The sequence below is a fragment of the Zootermopsis nevadensis genome, unplaced genomic scaffold (genome assembly GCF_977971745.1).
Source record: "Zootermopsis nevadensis isolate Lab colony 2312 unplaced genomic scaffold, Znev_1.0 Znev_ptg000058l, whole genome shotgun sequence".
Lineage (NCBI taxonomy): Eukaryota > Metazoa > Arthropoda > Insecta > Blattodea > Termopsidae > Zootermopsis > Zootermopsis nevadensis.
The window spans coordinates 419,870-447,154 of NW_028259189.1; the positions used below are offsets into that span (position 1 = coordinate 419,870).

General features: G+C 37.9%; 1 protein-coding gene across 6 annotated transcripts; it reads left to right on the forward strand.

Moving 5' to 3' along the window:
- The first annotated feature begins 1,904 nt into the window (after positions 1-1,904).
- LOC147871344 (uncharacterized) lies at positions 1,905-19,415 on the forward strand. Of its 6 annotated transcripts, none has more exons than XR_015532436.1 (7): positions 1,905-3,525; positions 4,082-4,341; positions 4,809-4,996; positions 6,925-7,183; positions 9,461-9,604; positions 17,151-17,331; positions 19,209-19,415. XR_015532436.1 is itself a non-coding variant. In XM_087339873.1 (6 exons), exons 4-6 carry the CDS (start codon positions 6,933-6,935, stop codon positions 19,234-19,236), a joined length of 423 nt encoding a protein of 140 aa, XP_087195999.1. In that variant the 5' UTR covers positions 1,905-3,525; positions 4,082-4,341; positions 4,809-4,996; positions 6,925-6,932; the 3' UTR covers positions 19,237-19,415. The 6 variants fall into 6 exon arrangements, 3 of the variants coding, with proteins under 3 accessions (XP_087195999.1, XP_087195998.1, XP_087196000.1); XR_015532437.1 differs by having other exon boundaries at positions 17,205-17,331; XM_087339873.1 differs by lacking the exon at positions 17,151-17,331.
- Positions 19,416-27,285: the final 7,870 nt, after the last annotated feature.

A 27,285-nucleotide genomic window follows, 5' to 3' on the forward strand; every position in this document is an offset into this window, starting at 1 on the left:
AAACAATAATTTTGCCTGTTGTTTTGTATGGGTGCGAAACATGGTCTCTCACTCTGAGGGAGGAACACAGATTGCAGGTGTTTGAAAACAGGGTTTTGAGGACATTTGGGCCTAGGAGAGAAGACGATTTGGTATGGGGAAAGCTGCATAATGACGAGCTTAAAAATCTGTACTCCTCCCTTGATATTATCAGGGTGATTAAGACAAGATGAATGAGATGGGTTGAGCATGTGGAGCGCATTGATGGAGCAAGAAGCATGCACAGGGTATTGATTGGGAAGCCTGAGGGGAAGAGACCTAAACGTAGATGAGAGGATAATCTGAGGTGGATCTTTCGGAGATATTAGTTCAAGGAGACTGGATTTTGTTGGCCCAGGCTGGGTCCAGTGGAGGGCTTAGGTTAGTTTGGTGATGAAACTTCTGGTTCCGTACGCCGTCCAGTTACTTAGTTAATGGCCACATTAATGCCTCATCCAAGAATAAAAACACTCTCTCTTACAATGAATGTGTCTGCTCCCAGTCACTGCCACTTGGATAAGTTAATGTCTGCATTCTGATGTTTAAATAAAACTTTTCCTACCCCGCATTGCATTAAAGCTAGGAATTCTCTTCTCACAAATATCCGGCTGTCGAAGGAGACAGAAACAACACATTATCTTAATTATTTCCTTCAGGTGTACCTTCTGTTTGGGTATTGGTTCAGTGTTGCCACCCTAACAACAGACTGAGGAATCAAAATTTCATGTAGAGTTAGGGACATTTTACTGTATTCCATGCAGCCCAAGTTCTGCGTTGCTTTCGCTCTTAACACCATCGTTAAATATCTATAATCTTAATTCGGGCTGCATATAAACCGGGCACCATAAAGGCAGGAGCCTAAAATTTTCATGATGGCTTGTAGGTTTTCGACATTTTATATACGTCTATCCTGGTTCCTGGACTTTCAATGTAGTTTCTACATAGATAAGAAATTTGTTCATTGCCGTCTGTAAGAAGAAGTTCCTATTTCTCGTCCTTTAAAGTATCTTGCTTGTCAGATGGCAGAAGAGTCACCTTCTATGACGAGTGTTTCAAGAAAAGCGAATTGTAATCGCTTAAAAGGGATGACAGTGTTAGAAGCGCTGTAACATACTGAAAACGGTAAGGACTAAATATTATAAATGCACATCCCTTGGGTTCGAACTGTGATGTAGATCGTAGATCACTCATTTCTATTACGTGAGTTAGAAACAAAGGAAGTTCCATGCGCTGCGAAACTGCAGTCTGCATGTGTTCGAAATAGCCAAGTTCAAATGGCTAGGTTGTCTGTAGTTGGATAGAGAAATTAATATTATCAATATTTCACCGCAGTTTCCAATCTTATATGAACTGCTTTTACAGTTATTAATTTCAGGTCTCAGCAAGCTCCTGCTGACCGCATAATTACACAATGTATATGCATTGGCCTATGTATGGAAACATTTAAAGCCATTGATTTAAAGTAGTAGGGTCAGGAACTGAGCAGGTCGCCAAGGACAGCCATTTGTGGTGTAGGCGTCTCCTTGGTTGTAATAAACACTGTCGGTGTGTGGTTTAGTGTATGATTTGTTATAATTATGCGTGTGTATTAATGGCATATTGGGACACTGCTGTGCTTAAGATACCTGTTACACGGCCTCGCCGTTTGTTCCGAGAAGATTTGAGGAGTATTGGAAAAAGTGGTTGAATCAGGCTACGTTATATTTCAAACGATTTGAATTGAGCGCGCTCAGTTCGCAGTGACATCTGTAGTGACATCATACAATCAGTCTACAGTTGTTATGGCGGTAGGTCTTGGCGTGGGTTGTTAATGGTGAAGAAGAATTCCGTTGTAAGAGAATCTCTTCCAAGTTTAAAAGTTAACAGATTGCACGATAAGTGTAAGTTATAGTTTATTTTTTTTAAAACAGTTGATAATATTTGAAAGTATGAATATTTATGTATATCCTTCTGATTCTGCAGTCTTTTATCATATCGTATTCAGGGAGGAATAAATAATGTTACGTGAACCACTGCTGAGGTAATTAAATTTTCTGGTGATGAATTGTCCAGGTACCAGGAAGTGTGACGGCATAAAATCTTTTGTCAGCCCCCGCTTACGATCTATTAGATAGATTCTGTAGTTGATTTTATCTGGGAAACATGCTTTGTGTTCCACGTGTGATTACAGGTGTCATTTTTTTCTCTGTATAGTCTGAATGCAAGTTCCAAGCAACGTTTATTTTGTGGTAATATTTTGTACTTACACAGTAAAATACTTTAAATTACATACAAAACACCCCGAATATATGAATCTATGTGTTAAGTAAAAGCATCTGTTTATCTTCATGGGATTTGCATAGACTGCAGATTGACAACTGTTTGGAAATGAACAGAATTTACAAACTATGTTTTACCAGTAGTTATGAAACAGAAGTCCTGAAAGAAAACTTTAAATTACTGTACAACTCTTTTACTATAGCTATTGTATATCGTTGTTATTTAAAGACTGAAGTGTGTTATGGTAATGTGATAAGAAAGATGTGTAACACAATACATGGCATTTAAAGACACTAATATGCAAGTTGAAAGTATAGATTATTAATGAGACAAGAAACAGGGGGCAGCAATTGTGTCAATTCACAATAAACATTCAGTAATAACTAACTGATTTACTCTATGTAGCAGGATCCTTCCCAAGAAGCTTATAATCATTCACGTATACAAGAAATTCCCTGCCTACTATGGAACCTTCAGGTTCATTATCATGTTTAGAATAATAGCCTTCCATTAGTTCCCATCTTAAGCCAGATGAATTCAATCCACACCCCTCCCTTTAAGAGCCATCTAATATTATTATCTTATCTATGCCTCAGTCTTTTGATTGGTTCCTTTTATTCAGGCTTTCCAACCAAAGTTTTTTACACATTTCCTGCTCCCCCTTCCCACATACTGTATAGGCCGTGCCAATCTTATCATTCATTGTTTGGTCATCCTTATAACATCTGGGGAAGAATATAAATTATGGAACATCTCATGCAATTTTCTCTGACCTGTTACTTCATCCCTCTTAGTTTCAGATATTCTCTTCAGCCTGTTCTGAAACACCCTCTGCCAGTAATGTGAGAGATCATGTTTCATAATCATATCAAACAGCAGGTTACATTACAGTTTGTTTTTATGTAGTAGATGGGAAGCGACCCCACTTAATGGTACCTGCACCTTGTCGTGGTGGTGGGGCTTGAGTACCTCAGTGATCCCAAGAGCTACTGGTAGGGCCTCCCAAGCCAGATTGGTCGAGGGGGAGAGGTCAGACTAAGACAGGTACCCTGGTCCTCCAGGTTGGGGGTTGGTCGCAAGGCTAACAACCTTACACCGTAAAAAGGAAGATGTTTCAAAACCTCGATCAAAGCCTCGGACTGACGGACCTAACAGAGGACCGAATGGAAGAGGAGAATTGAGGAGGCCATGGACCGGAGAGCCATGGAAGAAGATGAAGATGATGGGAAGAGAAAAGATTGTTGCATGGTAGCAAACATTCCCAAATTTAATCTATTCTTAATTTCGTTATTGATGCAATTTTCATCTGTTGCTATTATTCTCATATATTTTAATTTTTTAAAAAATATTTAGTAATAAAGTCTATTTCTCATGATATGAAAATATTGTGCTGAGGTTAAAATGGGTTGTGGCGACACATGCAAGGAGCACTTCTGTTTCGTGAATGAATGAAAATGAGGTAGGTCAGTAGGTTACTTGAATGCCAGCTTCGTAGGTTGCGTAGAATATAATATTATAGAAAGTTTTGAGTTGAGGGTTTTGAAAGGAAGTGGTAGTGGCCTACTTGATACTGTTACCGCACAGACAAGGAAACCTAAGTTCAGGCTAGTTGGTCTTATCTTAAATTGCTGAGTTAAAGGAAGAAGGTCAACATAGTCTAGTCTAAGAAATAATTCTGGTTTCTCAAAATGAACTAACTTATTTTTGTATTTATTTATCATATCAGATATAGCTGTTTAAATTTTATGGTTTGTGATTTTGTTTTGTTTGGCTATCCAACGCATTACAACCTTTCCAACTGAAGTTATTACATAACATGGATAAGAAGACAGACAGGTTACTGGATTCCTTCATACGTGACATTGGCAGCCCTGATATAGAGGTGGCAATCGAAGCTGCCAAACAGCTACGGACAACTGCGGCAATGAAATTGGAAGGAAAGCATACCAACTGGTATTGCGGTGTGTCGAGCAACTCCGACTGCTGACCTCAAACCAATGTGAGGGCACTCCCAGAGTAGACATTGCAAGTGAATTCTGAGCCCTTTTTGAGTTGCTGATGTCGGTGAGTCAAAGTCAAAATGGAAAGGAAGTTTTGTTTACCTCAGAATTTATGTTGGCAATACTGTAAAAGTAGGCAGAATATGAAAACCCATTTGCATGGCTTTTCCATTGAGAAAATGCACCAAAGAAAACCACAGTAAAAGGCAGTCAAATGTTGTTGATGATGTATTAATGTAGCATACAAACCAGCTTGTAGTTTTTATTTCCACTTTGCAAAATGGAAGCAAGAATTCATTTAGAGATTATTTTTTACAGTTCAGTACTTACAGTATGTGGTGTCCGTAGACCTTTCAGCGTATTGTGTGGTCTGTGTTTATGAATTTATTGTTACGAAGAACAAAGAACGACCACGTTCTGGAAATTCCAAAAAGCATTTTCTCAAATGTGAAATAATTCTGATGCTCATTTTGGACAGAGTTATTTACAGATCAGTTTTTAATATATCAAAACATTATATTTTTTTTGCAGTTTTATAGCAATAGAACCCTCTCTGGTCAAGTTTCAAAAGATGCGTCACGTCATCCGATTGAGCAGCTGATCAATCTAGTGGTAGATGGGCATATGGAAGAGTTAGAGAGTGGAGGATCATATGTTGATATTATCTACAGATTGATAGAGCGCATTATTGAGCGTTCTGATCACACAACTATCACATGGTAAGTATAATATTTCATTAATACCTAATAAAAATGACATACTCATCATGAATCAGGTACACCTCTTTTTCGTGTGTGCATCTGGAAGCTTGGGTCCCTCACATCAAAAGTGTTCAATTAGGAGCTGACCGCTGCCGTACCCTACTCTTGATATTCATGGGGATTCAAATAGTCAACAGGTGAGCATCATTTGAATCCCCTGCATTTTTAATCAATGTGTACAGTGAAACCTCATTCACATTCTCTGGATAGGAAAATGCGAACTATGGATTGAAACTTCTCTTTAAGCGGGCTGCTGTATTTAAAACACAGGTTGCTAATAGATGCAGAAAATAAAGTTCTTTTGGTAAGTTTCAGATAAAATATAAATATTGTAGTCTTATGTTTTAGTTTCAGCAGGTTGGCTAACAAAGAAAAATGTGTGAGATATGAAGATCTCACTGCAGTGAAGATGATGTTTGTCATCTGAGTTGTGATACCGTGTAGACTTGTAGGTAGAAACCAACATACTACCTCCATTTTTGCTGCCATCTACAAAATTGCACATTGTCATGGCCCAGAAGACCGTACTGTTTGTTTACAGTTGGTATTCCAGGAAATAAAGTTGCTGGTTACAATAAGACAGTTGTTGAACAATGATAACAAGTCAGAAGTTATTCTCATTGTCCATAAATTAGACAATATTTCCACCAGCCACAAAATATTATTTTTATATTTCAGTGTTTATTTTATCTAACTTTAGTTCTTGCATAGTTCTTATTTGTATTTAAATACAGAATCATTGCAAAATGTGTTTTGTAATGAAGCACATGAAGTGTGGTGATAAACACTTGTTACTGCATTTTCTGTATTCCAATGAAAACATGGTACGGGGTCTTCAATTTATGCGGTAACGGCCTTGCTTGCGTTGTGTGGTCGGCTGGCGATCTGGCGACGTCGGCCGGACTGGTCCGTGTTCTTCCCGTGAACACAGGCGAATCAGTTTCAGTGCCGCTAATATCAAGGAGCTGCGAGTGTTTCTCGTCACTGATACATGTTATTACATTAATTGTTCTTGCCTTAAATCACAAAAGATGTTCAATGTGACTTCCTTGTGCTTGCAGGCAACTTCACATCTCGTTAACATGTTTTGAAATACTCGACGAAGCTCTTCTGGGGTAATTGCCGAAATTAATTGTCGTTTCCTGTTCTTCTTTTTAACCAAAACTGATCCCGTACTACGAAATTTTTTTTACTAAGCTCTCTATCTAGTCTGCGAAATTTACGGCAGCATCTTCTGTAGGATGAATATTTGGCATATGTTTCGACTAAGAACACACGTTGCTTAATACTATACACCATATTAACAACGTCAATCCGCGACGAGAGACGAAATGAAACTGATTCGCCTGTGTTCACGGGAAGAACACGGACCAGTCCGGCCGACGTCGCCAGATCGCCAGCCGACCACGCAACGCAAGCAAGGCTGTTACCGCATAAATTGAAGACTCGGTATTATTAAGTGTGTACACATTATATAGTTTTGTCTTTTGCCGTGGCTCGTCTGCCCGTAGGACAGGTCTGGACAACTGACATGAAGTGTGGAAAAGCCTTAGGTCGCAGAAGGCATATTTGACAAAGTCTTTATCAGCCTCTTGCAGCACATACAAGATACTATTTAAAAAATTCTGTTATGTTCATATGAAACACTTTTTTACAACCTAGTCCTATAGGGTGTGCGGGTGTGCAGTGTTTGCTGAAGATTGTACCGTGATATTGGAAGCTCTTGTTGATATTAATGACCAAATGGAGGCTTATATATCAACTTGCAGATTTTCTTGCTCATCATAGAACCTGGTCTTTACCTTTAAACTAGAAACAGTATAAATTTCTTTATCGCTGTGAATATTTTGCTCATGTGTGAATTAATAATACTGTTTTATTCTCAGGTAAACCAATGTTGATGACGCCTCAACTGCAAGAGTGTGTTGTGATCTGCCCAAAGAGTTTGATAAGTGATGCTCAACGCTTTGTATCCTCTTTGATTCGTGCCGCTCAGGGCGTGAGATTCGTCATTCCGCAACCATATTTGCGAGTTGCCCTTACTCTGACTTTTCACATACACTGGAAATCTGAAATATGTGTTTTATTACAGCTTAATGCTTGTTCTCCAAAAGTTGGAATTGATAACGTAGTTCAGCAGAAGAGGTACCGCATTGACTAATATAACGCGCACCCTTATTTTTGCAATTGAAAGTTTGAAAATAAGGTGTCTGGGTTTTACGTGCTTTGAAGTAAATAAAATACAGGTAGTGCAAAAAAATAACAAGATAACAAACAAAAGCACCCCTTGGTTAGCCAGATGGGCCTCAATGCAGTTTGTATTTTGTAAGTGGAAATTCATGACCCAGACACATTCGTTTGTATAAGTGTTTCATCTTCAAATTCGTGCTGCTTACCTTACCTTAAAATGGCTTTCTGCCATTTTATTTATGTTTGTATGAAAATGTTATGTTTGCAATGTGTCAACATTCTTTGTTACACAACTTTTTTCTGTGAAGACATTTTTAAAAATGTACTCTATGTTATCAACTGATCATATATACAAAGTTTAAAACTAGACAGGGCTGGTCACAGTGGTTGCATGGTCTGGGTCATGGGCCTTCATCACTTGGACATTGGGACTGTTGGTTATTATCCTACTCAGGCACGGATGTTTTTCAGTGTCTTTCTGCGTTGTGCTGTTCTGAATAGGTAGAGGCCTTGTGATGGGCTGATCTCCCATTTAAGGAGTCCTACCAAATGTCTAAATAGATTAAAAAACCTCCCATGCGTGAGGAGGCCTGGTATTTTAAGGACTGTAGATCCAAAACAAGAAGATAATAAGAAACTATACGGGTTTATTAATCCCAACCTGGTAGAGGGTCTGAGCTTGTGCTCATGCGCTTTTACGTCCCTTTGTAACACCAGTTCATAGTGGGAACTGAAGAGAAAAGTGAACATAGGCTTTTCCTTAAGATAACATTTCTGCCATGGGTTGCAGCCTATTGTGGCAAGCACTTGATGATCCAACATTGTCATATTCACACATATTTTAGTGGTACAACTGTTCAGAGCATGAAGGTACAGTCCACAGACCAGGAGAAAATCCCTGCTAGGAATTTGATATGCGCGCATGCGCAAGATTTCGCGGTGAGTGACGACCCATCCTAAAATCATTCGTTCCACAACCACTGAACGAACAACAGACGACAGGCTTTCGTGTGTTCTATTGGGTACAGCTTTAAGATTACCTCACAGTGGCACAGCGATTGAATCTAGAATATTATCAGAACACCCACAAAACACATTACAAGTGCGCTCACTACACGCTACTCTGAACTACTTGATGTTCTCAGTCTGTGCAGTAGTGTAAAACTATGTCATGTCACACTTCCACCAATAGCAGCCCTCTAGACCACCTGATAAACAATCCCCCTGCACCGCACCAGAACCGACTTCCCCCCCGCAGGGCTTTTCTCCTGGTCTGTGGACAGCAGACATTTGAGTATGATGCTGAATTTGGCTGGTCTTCCGCTTTGTGCTCCGCTGTATTATTGTAATAACTGCTAATTAAGAGGATGTGCTTTCGTATAATTTTGCCAAACGTTTGTAAACTGCACATAGTGAATGCACGATTTATTGGTGGGTGTGTAACTTGGTACGATCCACAAACTTGTCAACAAAGTGCAAAATGGAGAAGGTTGATGCCCAGCCATCAGAAATAAAACATGTGTTGATTGATTGTTTCAGTTGTAAATGTAGAGTGCACAAAGAAACCGTTCACCAGCTAACACTTTCACAAAAATATTTTGAAACATTTGTTGCCAGCTTACTGAATTGTGGACATTGTGGAAAATTGTGTATCCTGCACAGACGTAAATGCCAAATATTGCAGTTTGTGTCTAAAGCACTGGCAAAAATATCAAGCCACTATTTTATTTCCATGCATCTTCATTTGTTCAGGCACATAAAGACATTCTTTATGTTGATGGTAATGCCATTAATCCTTTGAAACCAAATCTTAATATTAATATTTCCTACCTCAAAGAAAACACAATACATGTCCGTTGGTTAACTTTGTTTACACAAATAATTGCTGTTTAGTCTGAGAATCGTGAAACACGCACTGGGCGAAATGAGGAGTCGTTTAATATTAATTCAGATGGTATATATAGTTATGACTGGGCTTCAAATCAGCTGTTATAGCACATCTGCACGGTATTACAAGAAATACCTATGTGGCTGTTTCATTGTCATACACAAATGCTTACAATAATGTATCAGTGCAGTAGGAGAATATTTTACAGGTGACACAACAATATTGTAGAAGTGTAATGTTTACTTTGCCAGTCCCCAGGAACCTGTAAATAAATTTTCGGCATGTTTCACATTCACAGAGAATCTGTTTTACAAACCAATATAATTATAATGTGCTTTCTTTAGCCATGATGTTACAAATGAACGCCCGTCGTCATTTGTCGAAGCATTGAAGGAAGTAATTTCACGCACAGAACCCCAGTTGTTAATGTGCATCGTTGCAGACGGTCGCTTATGCTGCAATCAAGAAAAAGTGCTGTGTGGACGGAGGTGAGTTGTGTGCTCCTTTGCTACAGGCATGTTTGTGGAGGTTGTGTTCATGCTCGGCAGGATTTCATTTGGGAGCTTATTTTCTTTCATTTGGGCAGAACAACTGAAAATCTCGTAAAACGGTAATATCCGTCATACCACACGGGGGGTGCAGCTTGTATGTATTCCTGATCACGTGGCTGTCTGTGGTTTGATATATCACAAATGGCTGAGTATTGGAAGTAATTTTATGAGCAGAATAGCTGCATGTAGGCCAGAACTTATATATATATATATATATATATAATCGTTTCTTTCAGTGGCCATTTCTCACACAAGTCTCTCCTGATTCACTACTAGAATAAGATGCATGCTAGGTGACTAGCATTATCTGCAGTCAGAGACTTTCTCACACATACATAACCTTGTATCCTTGCAGCGAATCTCAGTCTTTCCTAGAAACAAACATTATAGAAATAAATTAAAAATCTATAATTTCTCTATTACACAGCATGATTTACAATAAGGTGTGAGTGATGGTAGTATTATTCCCGTGTGGAGGCGGGTTAGAATACCTCCACCGTAGCCCTGCGAGTCGTAGAAGGCGATGAAAAGGGAACCCAGTGCCTGGGGGTATTACTGGGCCACCCTGTCTCTGGGGGACATAAATACAGAGACCTGGTACTCCTGTTGCAAAAGAAAGAAGTGAAATGTAGGTGGTGCATCATGGGAAGAGGTGTCAGTCTTACATGCAGCACCCACTTGGTGTTTCCAAGTGTCTAGCATTCAGAAATCAGAGGTTTTACTAAAATTCACTGACACATTCCAATTCTGGTTGCAATCCGGACAACAATAACACACGCTTCGCATAAAGACATTAAAATGAGAAGAGAATATATGATTTAGGATCTTGCAAAAACAACATTAGATCTTCATTATATAAAGCTAGGAATTAGGCAAACTTACGAAGAAACTATACTCTCAGTAAACTTGAAAGCATGCAGGAATTGAAAAACTTTATACATTCTATAAAACTGTTTGCATAAACTTACGAAACCCTCCAACACGTGACATGAAGCAAACAAGTTTCATAACTAAACAGAGATAATTAAGTGACTTGGCTAAATGTACTACAATGGTTAAAACTTCATTCCACCTTTTCTTTACTTTTGTCAAGTTTTCTAGTTTCATTCTGACATCAGTGCCAAGTGGAAGAAAGAAACATTTGGAATTTTCCTTCAGAATGGTAAAAAAAGACCAAACATGCAACTCACCACTCAAATAGGATGCCATATTATCGCTCAGCTCCTGCCCTGGTGTGTGGGCAGAGACAGCCGAGAAATACTGGCTGAATGTCTTGTTCAGTGAAGCCACAAAGGCTCCATACGAATTCCCTCCTCTGGGGGTTGTGTCGTGGTAGACGTCGAAGCCCACCACCATCAATCCCTGAAACAAACATACAGAGAATCCTCCACATTATACACCCTCTGGTTCTGAATACTAGACACTTGGCAACACCAAGTGGGTGCTGCACGTAAGACTGACTCTTGGGGTTTCTCTTTTCTACCATCTCTTCCCATGATGCACCACCCATATTTAACTTCTTTCTTTCGCAACAACTGATTTTTACAGAGTAAGGTCGTCAGCCTTACGTCCAGCCACCAACCTGGAGGATCAGTTCTTTGTATTTATTTATCCTGGAGACAGGGTGGCCCAGTAATACCCCCCAGGCACCGATCTACGATATGGGATGGTCAGCTTTACTTACCCTCCAAAGGAATTTGCAGTTTTTATCACCATTAAAAATCCATCGACCTTGGCCGGGTTTGAACCCGCGAACCCTGGGTCCAGTGGTGAGCACGCTACCCACTTGTCCACCGAAGGCGACCAAGATTGCTTAGTTCTTAATTAACTTTCATTATCTCAATATTCACTTTAAAAAAGAATAAAATGTCCTACCCACATTTTTTTTTAAACTTAGTGCCATACTGTACTCTGATTTTAAGTTAAGGGATGTACTTCAGATTATATATAGCAATCATTTTTGGATAATATGAGTACACGTTACGAGCATTTTTTAGAATTACACAAACTGTCATCATAGTTTTAAACAATTTATTTCATGAATGGAATAGCAGATCATCTGCTGTTATACTGTCTATGGCAGATTTTTTAATATTTTTTTAGGTAGGGGGGGTTACCACAGGCCCAATTATATTATCAACAGCATTTAACTGGCACAAGGCAGGGGAAGAAATTAAGCCCCTACGAAATGCAAATAACCAGCCTACATAATGTAGATGAATGGTAAAACTGTTTTCTTACACTGATTGGAATTTGAATAGTCGAAGGAGCACCTCCAATTTTACACCAAAGCTGAGCTGCCACTTTCTCAGCAATGGATTTCACATGCATGGGTTTGAAGCTGCCTTTCACAATCACTTGTGTTGGCACTGATGAAGAAAGCAATGATTATGTGTGTTCTGATCTACATGCAGCTATTCTGCTCACAAAGTTACTTCAAACACTTGGTCGTTTGTGACATCTCACAGCCACAGCCAGTCATGTTATCAGGAATACATAAACTTGCAGCCACATAGTTTGACGGAGATTACCGTTTTAGGAGATTTTCAGTTGTTTCAGGGATTGATGGTGGTGGGCTTCGACGTCTACCACGACACAACCCCCAGAGGAGGGAATTCATATGGAGCCTTTGTGGCTTCACTGAACAGCACATTTAGCCAATATTTCTCGGCTGTCTCTGCCCACACACCAGGGCAGGAGCTGAGCGATAATATGGCATCCCATTTAAGTAGTGAGTTGCATGTTTGGTCTTTTTTTACCATTCTGAAGGAAAATTCCAAATGTTTCTTTCTTCCACTTGGCACTGATGTCAGAATGAAAGTAGAAAACTTGACAAAAGTAAAGAAAAGGTGGAATGAAGTTTTAACCATTGTAGTACATTTAGCCAAGTCACTTAATTATCTCTGTTTAGTTATGAAACTTGTTTGCTTCATGTCACGTGTTGGAGGGTTTCGTAAGTTTATGCAAACAGTTTTATAGAATGTATAAAGTTTTTCAATTCCTGCATGCTTTCAAGTTTACTGAGAGTATAGTTTCTTCGTAAGTTTGCCTAATTCCTAGCTTTATATAATGAAGATCTAATGTTGTTTTTGCAAGATCCTAAATCATATATTCTCTTCTCATTTTAATGTCTTTATACGAAGCGTGTGTTATTGTTGTCCGTATTGCAACCAGAATTGGAATGTGTCAGTGAATTTTATTATAGTGAAAATCTGATAAACGATTTTTGATTTCTTACATACAGATTGATAGACAGACATGACAGGCATCTATGAAAGATTGGCAATAGTTGGTGTTATATATTTGCTCAATTTACGGAGATTACCGTTTTACGAGATTTTCAGTTCTGCCCATATCAAAACGTAAAGCCTAGAAAATCTGCTCCCAAATAAAATCCTGCCAAGTGTAAACACGTCCCGCACCGTAGCCGCGCGGACTGAGGCATCATGCTTCGTACCGCGATACAGAATGCGCGCTGGTTCGAGTCTCAGGGGAGAAGAAATTTTCTCGTGAGGAAATTGGGGAGCTACAATAAGTAGCGTAATCCGGTCATGAAAACTAGCAATGGCTGGGGGTTCGTCGTGCTGATCACACGTCACCCTATATCTGGTTGGATGATCATTCACCTCTGCTTAGGCATGTGAACGTGAGGCCAGCAGTCAAGCTAGTCGGCTTTGGCTCTCTGGAGCTGTTACGCCACGGATTTATTTTTATTTTTAAGCGTAAACACAACCTTCACAAAAATTCCTTGTAATGAAAGAGCACACCACTCCTCTGTCCACACATCACTTTTTCTTGATTGCTGCATAGTGGTGTGAGCGACCATCTGGAACGATGCACATATGCGCGTGATATTACTTCCTCCAATGCTTGTTTTGTATATGGGGTCTCCACACTTACAATTGTATTGACACTTTTAATTCTTTTTATGAATAGATATTTGTATTTATCAACCAGACTGTAAGAGCCAGTAAGCTACAGGTAAGACTGGAGACATTGAACTGTAAATACGATAAGGTGATTATCATACAAAAACCAATTATACAAACACTCCACGCGTTTCTAATTAAGAAATGTATTTTTAAATTATTAACTGTGCACTACATATTTTAGTATCTGTTGTAAATGTTTGTTTGAAAATGAAGAAATGTAAAAATAAGTTTGAAAGGTTCAGATGTGCTACTGATAGGCTTTACAGGAGCAGTACTTTCAGGAAATTTAATTTTCTTAAGATTCAAGTTTCTTGATGGCAGTCAGTAGGCTGATGACTGTGTTCCCAGTTGTATAGTCTGGTAGAAGTTCCTGTCTAGGCCTGATTGTTTCACCCTTCTTCGTCAATAGATTGTTTCGAAATGTTGTCTGTCAAATGTTTCTTGGCTGTGTCTTGTAATGTTACGTTGAATTCTATCAAACATCTGGTTTGAAGGCCATAAAGTTCCTGTCTCAGTCTAGTTTTAACATACGAAGGATTGAAGTAGACCAGTAGAAGCTGCAGTTACTCAAGTCCTAATGCGATATTCCATTATGGACGCTGTTGGTTTACGTGTGCCGGCGAGGCAAGTAAGAGAATTTTGTACTTTTAGTGTGAGCAGTGCGCTAAGACACAGTCCTTCAGCATTTCTTTAACATTTTACAATTATATTATTGTTCCCTAGGTGGATTATTTGCTTTTATTTATATTTCTTCATTTATTTTTCTTTGTGTATAATATTGTTTCTATTTTGGCCTTGCCTGTATTTGGCTGTTATATTTAATACTGTAAATGTATAAGTTTAATTAATCTGTTTGTGTAATGTTTTTCATTATTATTGTACGTATTATCAGTGTTTGCCTGATATTGGCTTCTTGCTGTTGGCAAACACTTAAATAAATGAATTGAATTGAATATGATCTTACTGCAATGGATCGCAAATCAATAACAATTTTTCTATTGGCCTGCACTCAGAAGTGTGTAGTTGCGATTCTGCCAAGGGAAACATTTAAGTGCTGTAATAATGTACATGGACCCTTAACAATTATTGGGGATATGAGGACTCAGGTGTGGAAAGTCAAGTATCTAAACAATAAATTCATGAAAATGAAATAATGAAATAATGAAATGGCAGTTTTTAAGATAACATTTTAGCATAAAGTTAGTCACCGAACTCCATCTCGTCAGATACACCATGGGTAGGAACGAGCAATTTAGTTTTCTAAACAGCAGTGGCATTTAGTGTGCTGCTGCAGGGTGTTTTCTTCATTATGAAAATAATTGTTTTTCTTTATTTTCACAACCATAATTGAATCTGCATTGGTGGAAAGTTTGCTTTATGGGCCCCTTCACTCATACCAAATATATTTTGGTGTACAGTATTTGTGCTGTGTTGTTACAACATATTTTATGTCACGTCACATATGGGAGTTCTTTAAATAAATCCATAAAAGTCTTACTTATTAAGAAAAACTGCCTGTGTTGCAGAAGTCAACAGTTATGTTTCTTGAAATATTTGTTTTATTGTACAAGCAACTGCAAAATTCATTGTGAGTCAGGTAGCTCAGCCGATGTAGCGAGTGGTTACTGGCCAGAAGATCACAGTTCAGTCTCCAATGGAGAAAAAGGATTTTTTTCTAACCTCTACATGCAGACTGGCTTAAGAGTCCATCCAGCATCACGTCCAGTGGACAATGAGGTCCTTTCCTGGGGGTAAAGCGTGGCTGGAGCGTGACACTAACTACTGACCCCCTTCTAGTGTTGAGGTTGAAAATGAGTATTAGCTATACCTCCTCTCCCGTAAGTGCCAACATTGGCCCTTGTAGGGAATGCTTTACTTTTACCAGCCATTTTATCTCATGACAAATTAATGAAAAATTCCTTCCATCCAAACAGTTTCATCACTTTATTTTCCTCCCATTGTCCCATACTTTATCAGATATATTTATTATGCCAAAAAGTAATGGTAAGGTGGTTAGCACACTTTGGTTGCTGTAGCTGGGATCAAACTGAATGTTTTGTTTACATGACTGTCTTGCAGGTGTAAGGAATACAAATGCATGTACTACGTAATCCAAACACTTACAGACCTAGGAGGTGAGAAAGCAAGCTGCAAAGTAATGCTTCCAGGAAATAATGTTTATGGAATGGGCAGTATGTGCTTTATCTGTCACCCCTCGCACTTGTGTAGTTCCATTGCCTTTAACTTTGAATAAATGCGGAATGCAGAGATTCACCCTTACTACTGTACCAGGTTTCAAATCTTGGCCTAGGGACTGACTATCCTGATTGAAGTTTCTTGTGGTTTTCCTCAGTCCCTGTGAACAAATGCCAGGATGGTACCTTAAATTAGGCCAATCCTTTCCAATTAATTATTCACTTATCCTATTATTCAGCGCTGTATTCATCTCATTATTGGAACTATCATTTAATAAACCCTAAATAAATCATTTAATCTCTAATTCTGTTGAATGATGTTTTTGTTTTTATTACCCTGTTACTAAAATACAGAGTCTACAATTTATGAGACTCAGGGTGTGCTTGCATTGCGTGGTCAGCCGGCGCTCTGTTGACGTGGGTGGGACTTGTGTGCGAATCAGTTTCATTGCGTCTCTCATATAGTATTAAGCAATGTGTGTTCTTAGTCGAAACATGCCAAATATTCATCCTACGGAAGATGTCGCCGTAAATATCGCAGACATTTTCCTGGTGAAAGTGTTCCTAGCAGGTCTGTGATAGAGAGCTTAGTAAAAAAAATTCGTAGTACGGGATCAGTTTTGAATAAAAAGAAGAACAGGAAACAGAGTGTATTGACGGAAGAGAAATTGGGGCTTTCTTAGAAAAAAGTCCAAGGAAATTTTTGGCACGTTTAGCTGCACAATCTGGCGTGTCATTGGGATCTGCTCACACAGCAACGAGACTTCTGAAATTGCGACCATATAAGACCACTGTTGTTCAGAGACTCACAAATCCTGACACTGGTGCTAGGATTCATTTCTGCAAATGATTGTTGGGATCCATGCATGATGGGATTGTTAATCCAGAGCTATTGTTTTTTAATGATAAAGCATGGCTGCATTTAAGTGGATATGTCAACACTCAAAACAACCGCTACTTCAGTTCCGAAAATCCACATCAGTTGCATGAACATCCTCTTCATGACATTAAGGTTGGAGTCTGGTGTGCAGTTACCTCCAAGAGAATAATAGGGCCAATATTTTATAATGAAACAATAAATTGTGAACGTTATGTAAATTTAATAGTTACACCCTTTTTCCAAGAAATGACCGATGAAGAAAAGACTTATGGTTTCTTCATGCAAGACAATGCTACAAGCTCACACAGCTGATCCCATCACTGATGATGACCTCTTGAGGTCGAAACACGTATGGCAATAGTGTCTTATTATAGTGTTAATAGTTGTTGGTTTGCTTACTCTATATTCTAATACACTACACGGTGTGCAAAGTTTTAAGATTAAATTGAGGTGCTCTCTCTTCTGCTTTATCACAGTTTACTCTTCAATCAGTATTCTAGTACGTCCTTCTAATGTTTGTGCTTCATCAGGGCATAAACTGGGATGGCATGTGCACAGGATCTTGAGTGTGAGGACCTCATTGCCCCTGAAGAACATTTTGCAGAGAACGATCTTTCCTTTCTGTCACCAGCCAGTACGTGTGGCAATGAGAGTGAGGTGAGGGAAGGTGCTTTGTCTTATGTTGTATTATGTGGTGCAAAGCAACAGAGTTTATTTGCAGCACCAAGTGTTGGAGGCTGAGGGTTATAAAACTTAATAATGCTGTGGTTGGCCTTGCACCTCAGCTGGTATTTGCGTGCATGAATGTCTACTGTTTCACTGGAACTGGCATCTTCACATTTTGAAAAGTCATTACATACTCTTAACATCCCCTGCCTTTTGGGGGAGGGGGGTGTCATGTGCTGAGGATAGGTTCCAGTGTCTGACTTATGAACAGAATAGAGAATTTTCGGATTTCATAAAAGCAAAGCATTTTTATTAGCTGAGCTTATATTAGTTTCTCAGGAAGGAGACTGTTCCATGGAGTTAGTTGTATATAGCGCAAATTAGAAACAAACATAATTGCATGAATTATTACCCATTCAAATGGCAAAAATTCATTATTATGAAATAAATGAAAACGTTTCAGTGTTCTGTGTCCTAGAACATAGTGAACCGAAGAAAGACAGAAACAGCAGAAATTTATTTAAGGTCTGTAACAACAAATATTGCAGGGTTAAATGGAAAATTTTAGCATGAATTAGCAAGACATTTAGATGAAAGACTCTCACATCATGTGCAATGCACTGAAGTAAGATAACTCAAAGAATTTATGAATGCAGGCCTGAAAGTCATTTGTTCACAGAGTTGAAGGTTGCTTCTGAATCACAGCATGTACAAAATCGATGTTCACTTCCTTAAAATTCCTTTGTTACACAGTCCCATTATTATTGACTCTTGATTGAAAACATCAGTTTTTATTTAATACAAGAGCAGGAGTCCTTTCTTCGTTCCCTCCTTTCTTACTTTCATCATTCCTTTCTTTCTTGTTTCCTTCATCCCATGCCTTATTCCAGACCCTGATTTTTGAACGAGACAGCGCAGTTGCAGTGTTATTACAAAGGCTGCATGCAGTCAGACTGCCAACTGGCTCTTAGTCTGTTAATGCTCAACATACGCATTGGCAGCACTGTGTTTTCGTTCTAAGCGCTTGAAAGAAGAGCGGCCCACGAGAATTAACAGGGTGTGGGGCACTGCGTGACATTAAATATGAAGGCACTCAAGATGTTCCCGGTGCACGCAGTAGATGAAAGAAAGATTCACTTCACATGTGCTTTACGTTGGCAGATCCCATGGCCACTTAAATTAATTTTGCTGCAGGTCAGGAATTTCAGATTTGGGATTGGGGAAAGAGTGGGACGGATAGAGATCACTTAGCGATTGTTTTCGGACGAGAGGCAGCATGAAGTCATAGAGGACTTCATAGTCAGTGTTCTCTTAGGATCGTCACATTTGAGATGCTTGGTTCCTTTTGCCACATTCTGAATACACGGAGAATTTTGTGAAGGAAACCTTTTGGAAAATAGAGATGAAGATGTGCAAAAACTTTGTACTGCTTGGAGCAGTCTCTTTGAGAGGCTGACAGTACACTCAGCTAGTTAAAAAATTAGATCCGTATAAATATGTTAGTCCTCTTATGGCGAGGAGTTGTTAGCATCCCACCTGATTTCGAGCTGTCCTCCATTTCTGGATGCCTTCTCCTCCTGCAACCAGAGGAAGTGCCGTGCAGTGGTAAAAGATGACTTAATAAATTGGTATTGGTAATGTAAATTGCATTGAGCTAATTCAGGTTCAGGTTCACTGTTGGACTTCACACATAATGAAGACGTTTGTTTAATTGTCATGGGCCTAGTCTGCATTTTAAAACAAAAATACTCTTTATAATCATGTCTTAATAAGACATCTTTTCTTATCTCTTAAACACCATATTAATAAAGTTCCACTATATCTGAATTTCCTTCCTAAGTTTTTGACCTTTGTTATTGGTATTGCAGGCATGCTCTTACATTGCTCCAGTCCTGATGCCTAATGGATCTTAATGAAGAGGAAATTCTCAGCAGTGTTGAAGTTCAGGTTGTGACGAGTGATATTTCGGCTCCGGTTTTCAGATGTCGTCTCTTTGTAATTCAACTTATAATATTAATAGTTTATTTGAATCTATGCAATAAATGATGTTTTGTTATTTACCAGTGTAACATACACATGAGTATAAACATTTTTCATAAATGCTACATATTTGCCCATTTTTATCATTTTTATGTTCTTCCAAAATACGTAAGAAAACTAACGCAGTTAGAACTCCATTCTCCACAGTCTGTGTCCTTCAGATTAAGACGCAAAACTCAGAGACAGTTTTTTCTTAATTTACCATTCACCTAAGCTGTTGAGGTAACATTCTTTGTTTTCCATGGCACATGTTTTGGCCTTCTCAGGAATAGAACGAGAAAGGGTGGAAATCCTGGAAACAAAACTAAAATGTTAAGGGAATCATTCTTCAAAAGGAATACTTACTGATATATTTCTTGGTGTTAAAGTAAGTTAAAAGGGGCAAGAGTCACGCCAATCATAAGTAGCAAAGAGATGATGCAGAGAGGCAGAGGCATGGTGGGTTGAACAACTGAAAAGAAACTGCAGCTGACACTCAAGATCATGTGAGTTAATACAAAAGATGAATGCACAGTGAACACTTGTCATAATAAAGTTCGTAAAAGCAAACAGTGCTTGCTGACACAATATACACCATATACTTAATTAAGAGGGCAATAGGTCTAGTAATCTCTGTCCCTGACTACTCACTTCCTGGTCAGAATTAACATTCTGTCAGCAGATGACTGTAGATTACTTTTTAAAGCTTTAAGTGATCAGATATTTTGAATATTAATATTGGTATATGGTAAATATCTCTCTGTATTCATTTTAAATTTACTTAAGTGTTACAGTTTTATATTTCTTGAAGGTCTGGATGCAAGAACTTAATATGACGATGATGAGTTCCCTCTAGAAAGATCTGAAGACTTTCTGGTCATTAGATACTAAAATGCAGTGAAATCTATGACAGATTTCCTGGTGGTACTAATGAATGGTCATTACAATTCGTGTCTGTTAATTTATCGTAATTAAATGAATAACATTTTGATCAAATTACACTAATTCCAGTACAGTCTACAGTCTCTTACAGCTAAGAGTTCTGACTCTGTGTTGCTGCTTCTCCAACTTTAACATGGCCTTTGCAATTGTTCCCTCCTTGAGAGCCTTAAGTGCGTCTTCATAATGGCAACAAAGAGTTTGTGTGTGTTATATATAAGGATTGTGTTCGACAAGCCAAGATGAAGCTCTTATAATCAAATGGTCACAGTTGCCTTGTTAGAGGGTTCAGTGATGAAACATCAGTTTAAAAGTAATATTTGGACAGGAATAGCAGGTGATGTCCTCATGTTTATTTGTTAGTGTTTCAACTCTTAGAGCGTCTTATTCACATTTGAACAGAATTACATCAAATATTGTTGGCTGTGCCATTGACAATGTAACAAACTGTGGTTTACGAATGGGGAAGCTCCTGTTCATTTTACCTGCAACTTAAAGTAGCGTTTGGACTCTCATCACACACATGCTGATGGACGAGATGAACCAAATTGATTTTGTGGCCTGTGTTTTTAGACCTACAAACTTATTCCTGTCAGGGCATCTCAGGGGCATAATTTACTTGGAACAAGTCAACATGAATGACTAGCTTTGGCATTTGAATCAGTGGCTGTGACAACAGAAATTTTTCAGGGTCCCAGTGCCAGCACAGAGCTCAGTTACGCATTCAAAATAACAGACATTTTCAGAACGTTTTGTGAACATTAAAATCCTGTTTAGGCATTTTTACGTGAAAGAAAGAATGCGCTTCTAATAAGCTGTTTTACTTGTCTCATTTGATTTACTGATGCTTCCAGTTGTCACCAATGAAGACGTTTCAGCCGTGTGTTTACAGGAACTTCCTGGCTTTAGTTTAGGAATAGAACACAATCATGTTTAATGAATACAATTGAGAAGTCCCTACTATGTGGCTATTTGTAATTATTTGCATATATTATATAAAATGCTGACCTAGAAAACATCCTATTGTTATATTTCAGAAGAATTACATAACTGCTTTCTGTTACATTTACTAATTCATTCATGTTGTAAATGAGTTTAATTTTTCCTCCATTCATATATTTTTACAGTACCTTCTTATGTACAAACTTTTACATAAAAGTACCCTCCTTCACATTTATGTAGTCATGGTATCTTGCATGAGGCATCTTTGTAGATTACGGACTTTTAAAATACTACCTGTTAATATATCCACTTAACCAGTCAAGAGCTGGAGACTACGAGTTGCATCTGAGAAATCACTATTTCCAGCCAAAAAGTCGGGGAAGTATGCTTTAACATTAGATCAATGTTCTCCTCCACTAGTGTCGAGAACAAAAAAGCACAATTCTCATGTGCCTAGTTGAGTCAAATGCACATAGAGAGAATAACAGAAGGACATGACTTGAACCTGCAGCAAACATTCTAGGTGTTGAACAGTGCAGCTTTTCTTGTTTACCTAATAATGTTGAATATTGCCAAAAGATGATTACAGTAGGAAGAAACAATCAGCATTCTAGTACACAGAGTTTAAAACTCTGAGACTTTTTTATCCCTCTATATACTTAAAATAACATTTTGTACTGTGATGTTTCCTTTGGTACAATTAGAGCTCTAAAAACTAATTTGTAGAATCAAAACTCTATCCAAGACAACATTCTGAACTGTTTTGTCTAAAACTTAAGTGGGACAATGAGATTTTTCTTTTTACCCAATGGGCATTGGTAACCCATTCCATTAGGTAAAGGTAAATGTAAAATTGTCTCTTTGCATAAGAATCATGGTTTGAAGGTGTCTAGAAGAAGGGATGTAACACTCAATCCACCCTATCTCAGCAGTGGATGGAAGTGAGTGATCAGCTTCATGCTCCGGCTGATTTATACTGTGAAAAGAATTCCTGCTGTTTTCATGAATGGAATCCCAGTTACCGTTCTTGCCCAGTGCAGTTTTATCGAGGCTCGTACTTTGAGATATGGGGGTCGGTGCATGTACGTAGTTGCTTTACTGTATTATTCAGTAGCTAAGATTTCAAGGAGCTTTATCACAGCATCTAAACAACAATGTTGCATTGGAACATAGATCTCTTTGTACCTTTCTGTTCTGCAATTGTATTATAATGATGAAATTTCAGTGTTTTAATTTAATTTGCATTTAAGGTGGCTTTCCTGTTGAATACATTTTTTTTTTGACAGACAAAGTTAGGAGTTGTGGATTCTTAACCTTAAAACTTCCCAATATTCATCAAGCATGTCTGCTTCTTCCTGATGCTTTCAACGAATCTGGACAAATCTTTACACTTTGGTGACTAATTGCATGTGGTAAGTTCAAATGGTGTGTGTTACTAGTAAGTAAATACAAGTATAAATCCAGGTTAGGTGAGTTAGTTCAATTGAAATAGTTTCATAAGCTTAGTAAAAGTAAATAAACCCCCAAAAACAACAAAAGGTAAATGTGGTCATCAACTGCAAGAATATTTATGATATTTCTTTCATACCCTTTATGATATTTACAAGTTATCTTGGGCTAGAAATTCAATAGCAATGTTTGACAAAGAAAGAAAAAAATTATGGTCATTACCCATACAAGACATTAAATTCATGGCAATTCTGTTTAACCGCACTAATGAGTTGTAAAGAGAAGGACACATCTTTACATGGTCCACGGCAATGCTCTGGTGAGTAATTCATAGTGACATAACTAATGGTCTGAAACAGAAAACGTGCTATTATGGTACAAAAATTAGGTTAGATTAGTTTTAGGTTAAAGTTTTTTAATTTTTGTTTTTAAATATAATTTGATGTCTTGATGGTTCCGAACATTATCTGGGGATGAACCAACTTTAAACCAGCCAATCAAGCAACTAATCGTTCAAATATTAGGGGTGAGAAGGATGTTTTTAGCATGAATTATCCTAGAAAATGTTTAATTGTTCTGGACCCAAATCATGTAGGCAGGAACTTTAAGCTTTAGATTCTTGGTTAATATACAGACACCTTAAAATGTGAAGTCATTAACATTTTATGTGTGTCACCATATACAAAGATGTGATTTGACATACTACTGCTGTGTGCTGCATCTGTGAAATCTGAAAGACATTAGAGCCATTTAATGTTAGTTGTGTAGCATATACAGGTCAAAACTGCAGCAAATTATCTTTGTTGGGTATGGTGACAGTTCTACAAACCTTTGAAAAACATCGTTTTTACCATTATGTGTCTAGTTTTGAAGAAACATCCAATTTCAAATTGTTGTTTTTATTCCTGTTAGTATATACAGTGACTAGATTCTGCACCATTTTTGTTAACCATAAAACAGGCTTTATTTGGCATGCAGAAGATTTCCATTCATTTATACACACATTGAAGACGGTTATTCCTGCCAGCATCTGTGCAAATAATCTTGCTGACCCTTGGGTCCTGCATTAAACATACTGTTCACTGTATGTGGAACACTGCGGTCATGAAGAATTAGTCATTAAGAGTTAATTTTTCCTGCATCATGCAGTTCACCAGTTGTCTTCATATGTATTCTCTGACAGTATACTGGTAGCACTCAGCAAGAGTCTGGTTATTTGTGTTTGTGTTGCATCCTTGACTAGAAACAATGAACTGTGATAATTTATTGGATTAGTGTGTAAGCTTGGAGCCATTTTTGCAGGAAATCTGAGAATGAGTGGTCTCAATTTAAACATTTTTATTGAGGAAATAAACAGAACGGTTCTCATCACATGAAACAGCAACTTAGGAAGTTTTTTTTCCCCCACCTTTTTCCACTTCACCGCACTTCGACTTTGAGCTCTCTTTGTTACTCACACAATATAAATCTGGTATTCAAAAGACTGGAAAGAGTTGGCTCAAATTTCAACATAATGGATGATGCAGTTTTTCACATCTTGCAAACAAGTGATTTGTGTGCCCCTAAAGGAAGAAATCCATCGACGTTAATTCCGGCGAACTTGCATGTCATGCACCTCTTCCATTCTATCTTGCAGGAAACGTTGTGAGTTGCTGTTTCATGCCGTGAAGACTGGATGCTCCTAGCTCTGTTTATTTTCTCAATAAAAATGTTATAATTGTGTGCACTCTTTCTTGGACAACCTATATATTGACTAACACCTCTGTTGCTGATAATTTTATCAAAAGATAGATTTCATATTATTGGTGCATTTATATATTTTGTTGACATGTCATTTGTACAGTGAAGATCCTCATCTCAAACATAAGGACCTGTTACATGACCAGACAGTTGGTCTGTGATGTGTTAAAATTATGAGAAGAAAAATATTTTATGATGCAGTCAATTAAGAGCAGTATGTGAATCACAATCCTTCCATCAGAAATTAAATGAAGGTACATCCAGCAGACCTACTTGTGAGTAATAACACCTTTTCACTTGTCTCATATTCTGACTCCTCGCTCATTTGACATTGTCATTACTTTGTGATTGATGAGAGTGAATGTGTTGATGTGTTGCAAGGTCTGATCTAACATGTAAACGATCTGTTTTCATTTAAGATGCCAGCATCTTAGTGTAGAATACATTCACAAAGACGTCAGAGATCGGATATTGTTAAAAACTTTTATGAAGTTAGGATGAGAGATGCAGAAAGGGAAATTAATGATGTGACTGTCAAAATTTTATAATTAATTACAGCAAATGCAAACAAGAGTCCAAGCAATGGAGATCCGTAGAAGGTCCCTTAGAAGGATTATAAAATGAGCAGAACATAAGAAACAATGAAATTCATTTGGGATCCTATAAATAAGCATAATGTCCCAAAAATAAAGATAAACAAAAAAAAATGTCCATCTTCAGATTTGCAGTAGGATTTTGATAAGCTGTTTAAATGTGTTACTAATTAAGGAAATTTCAAGTGCCTTACTTTTGTTGCAGTGTGTATAGGCAACTTCCCTATTAAAGCAATTTCTATAAGAATTAAGCTTCAATAACTCTCACCTCAGTGCAAGTGGAAAGAATCATCAGAACAGTAGTCCTTTTTCTGGTTATGAATTCAATTACTTAGATTTTTCTATGACATTTTGTTTTGTCTTCTCAATGTTTCTGGCTTCTTTGCCTGAAAACAAATATTCTGATAATATTTCTTGCTTGGCAGTTCGTATCATAAATTGGAAAGTTTTATGCAAAATCAAAACCCAAAGGAGAGGGAAATATCCCTATACCACTCATTTAATTATGAGAATAAGACAATGTAGTGACGAAAACCAGCAAAGAAATGTACCCTATGCAAATTATATGATTATAATACCTATGGCATGCATTAGTTTTTGCTTTGATGTAGTGTGTCATAGACCACATCCATCTACCGGCATCTCTATGTCTTTGAGTTATTTGGAGATGGAATGTCTAATAGGATTAACTGAATGAATGTGTACCTCGAGGATAATGACTAAAGAAGAACGATTTGAATTCAGCGCGCTCTGTTCGCACTGACATCTATGGTGAGAGCATACAAACAGTCCAGAGCTATTATGGCAGTCTGATCGGAGTCGTTTGTGTATGGTGAAGGAAAATTTCGTTGTAGGCGCATGTTTTCTAAGTTTTAAAGTTAGAAGATTGCACGGTAAGTGTAACTGAGTGTTCGTTATTCATAATACAAGTGATTAGATTTAAAAATACAAATATATATGGCTATCGTGAATCTGCTGTCTTGTAACACATATTTTGTGGTTATGTTTTGTGATGATACATTAAAATACTTAAAATTAACATACAAAATACGGCGAATAAGTAAATTCACCTGTTAAGTAAAAGCGTTAACTTTATCTTGGGTTTTGTATAAGGTGGTGTTACCCCAGGCACATGGCAGAATTACTCTGTATGCCGGGGGAATTCCGTCAAATGTGTTTTCGCAAAATTCTGTCAAATAATCAAACGTATAGCAGAAATGATGCTGTCATATGCTGACCACTCACCCCCGTCTATTGCCGAGGTCAAGAATGAGTAGGAGCTATACCAACTCTCCCCCCCAAGCGCCTACATAGTGCATAGTGGGACTGCTTTAATTCTACATTTTAGAGCAGAAATTATTACAAAATTCTCTATGTGTTATCTTCATGATGAATTACTCTCTAAGATTCAGCGTTTAGGTATTGTAAACAATGTTCACAAAGCAAGTAAATTAAATTTTCCTTTAAGGTGATGCGATTCCCCCACTCTGACTAACCTTCTGCATGTAGGTGGTAAGTACAATTAGCATTTCCTGCTTATAAAACACCTGATTTCTGATCCGTTAAGCAGTGGCTGTTACTGAAGCAAGATGATAGCAGCCCAACACGAGTTCACTATCATTTTCTTCTTATTATTATTCTTAACTGTGTACAAACCTTAACAATTATGAATAGCTGAATCTAACTATAAATTCATAAACCCAGCTAAGTCTTTGTTGATGTTGCATAAGATTCTTTTATCAGAATTATTGGAGATCTTTTCTTTTTTTCAAGAATTCATAACAAATGACTGAAGAAAATTGTAAAAGGTACAGATTTTGTTATCCCTAAACTAAGGCAATCAAAAATGTTTTTTCCAACAGTATCGATCTTTCTGTGACGGTTCACCACATTCTTGACTGCCTTCTCAGAACAATGGTCTAGCAAAAGCTTAATCATTACCCTGATATTTTATCATTCATCCTTTCCATATTGTTATGAATGATTCATGAATCAGTGCAGGGGGCGTAGATCCAGATCCTCGATGTCACTGTTCAGCTTCATGTATGCTTTCAAGGACATAATTACTAAGAACAGGAAGGAGACGGGAATACACATTAAGCTGGATGTTAGAGAAAAAGGTTGTGAGGGTAGGTGATGGACTGAACTGGCTGTGTGTTGCTTCCATTGACAATCTTGAGTGTTTGCAATTCTCTGTGTTATGCTTCTAGTACCACAGCTAGTGAGAAGCATCTCTTTCTTGAAGCCCTGTCACATATAGCTT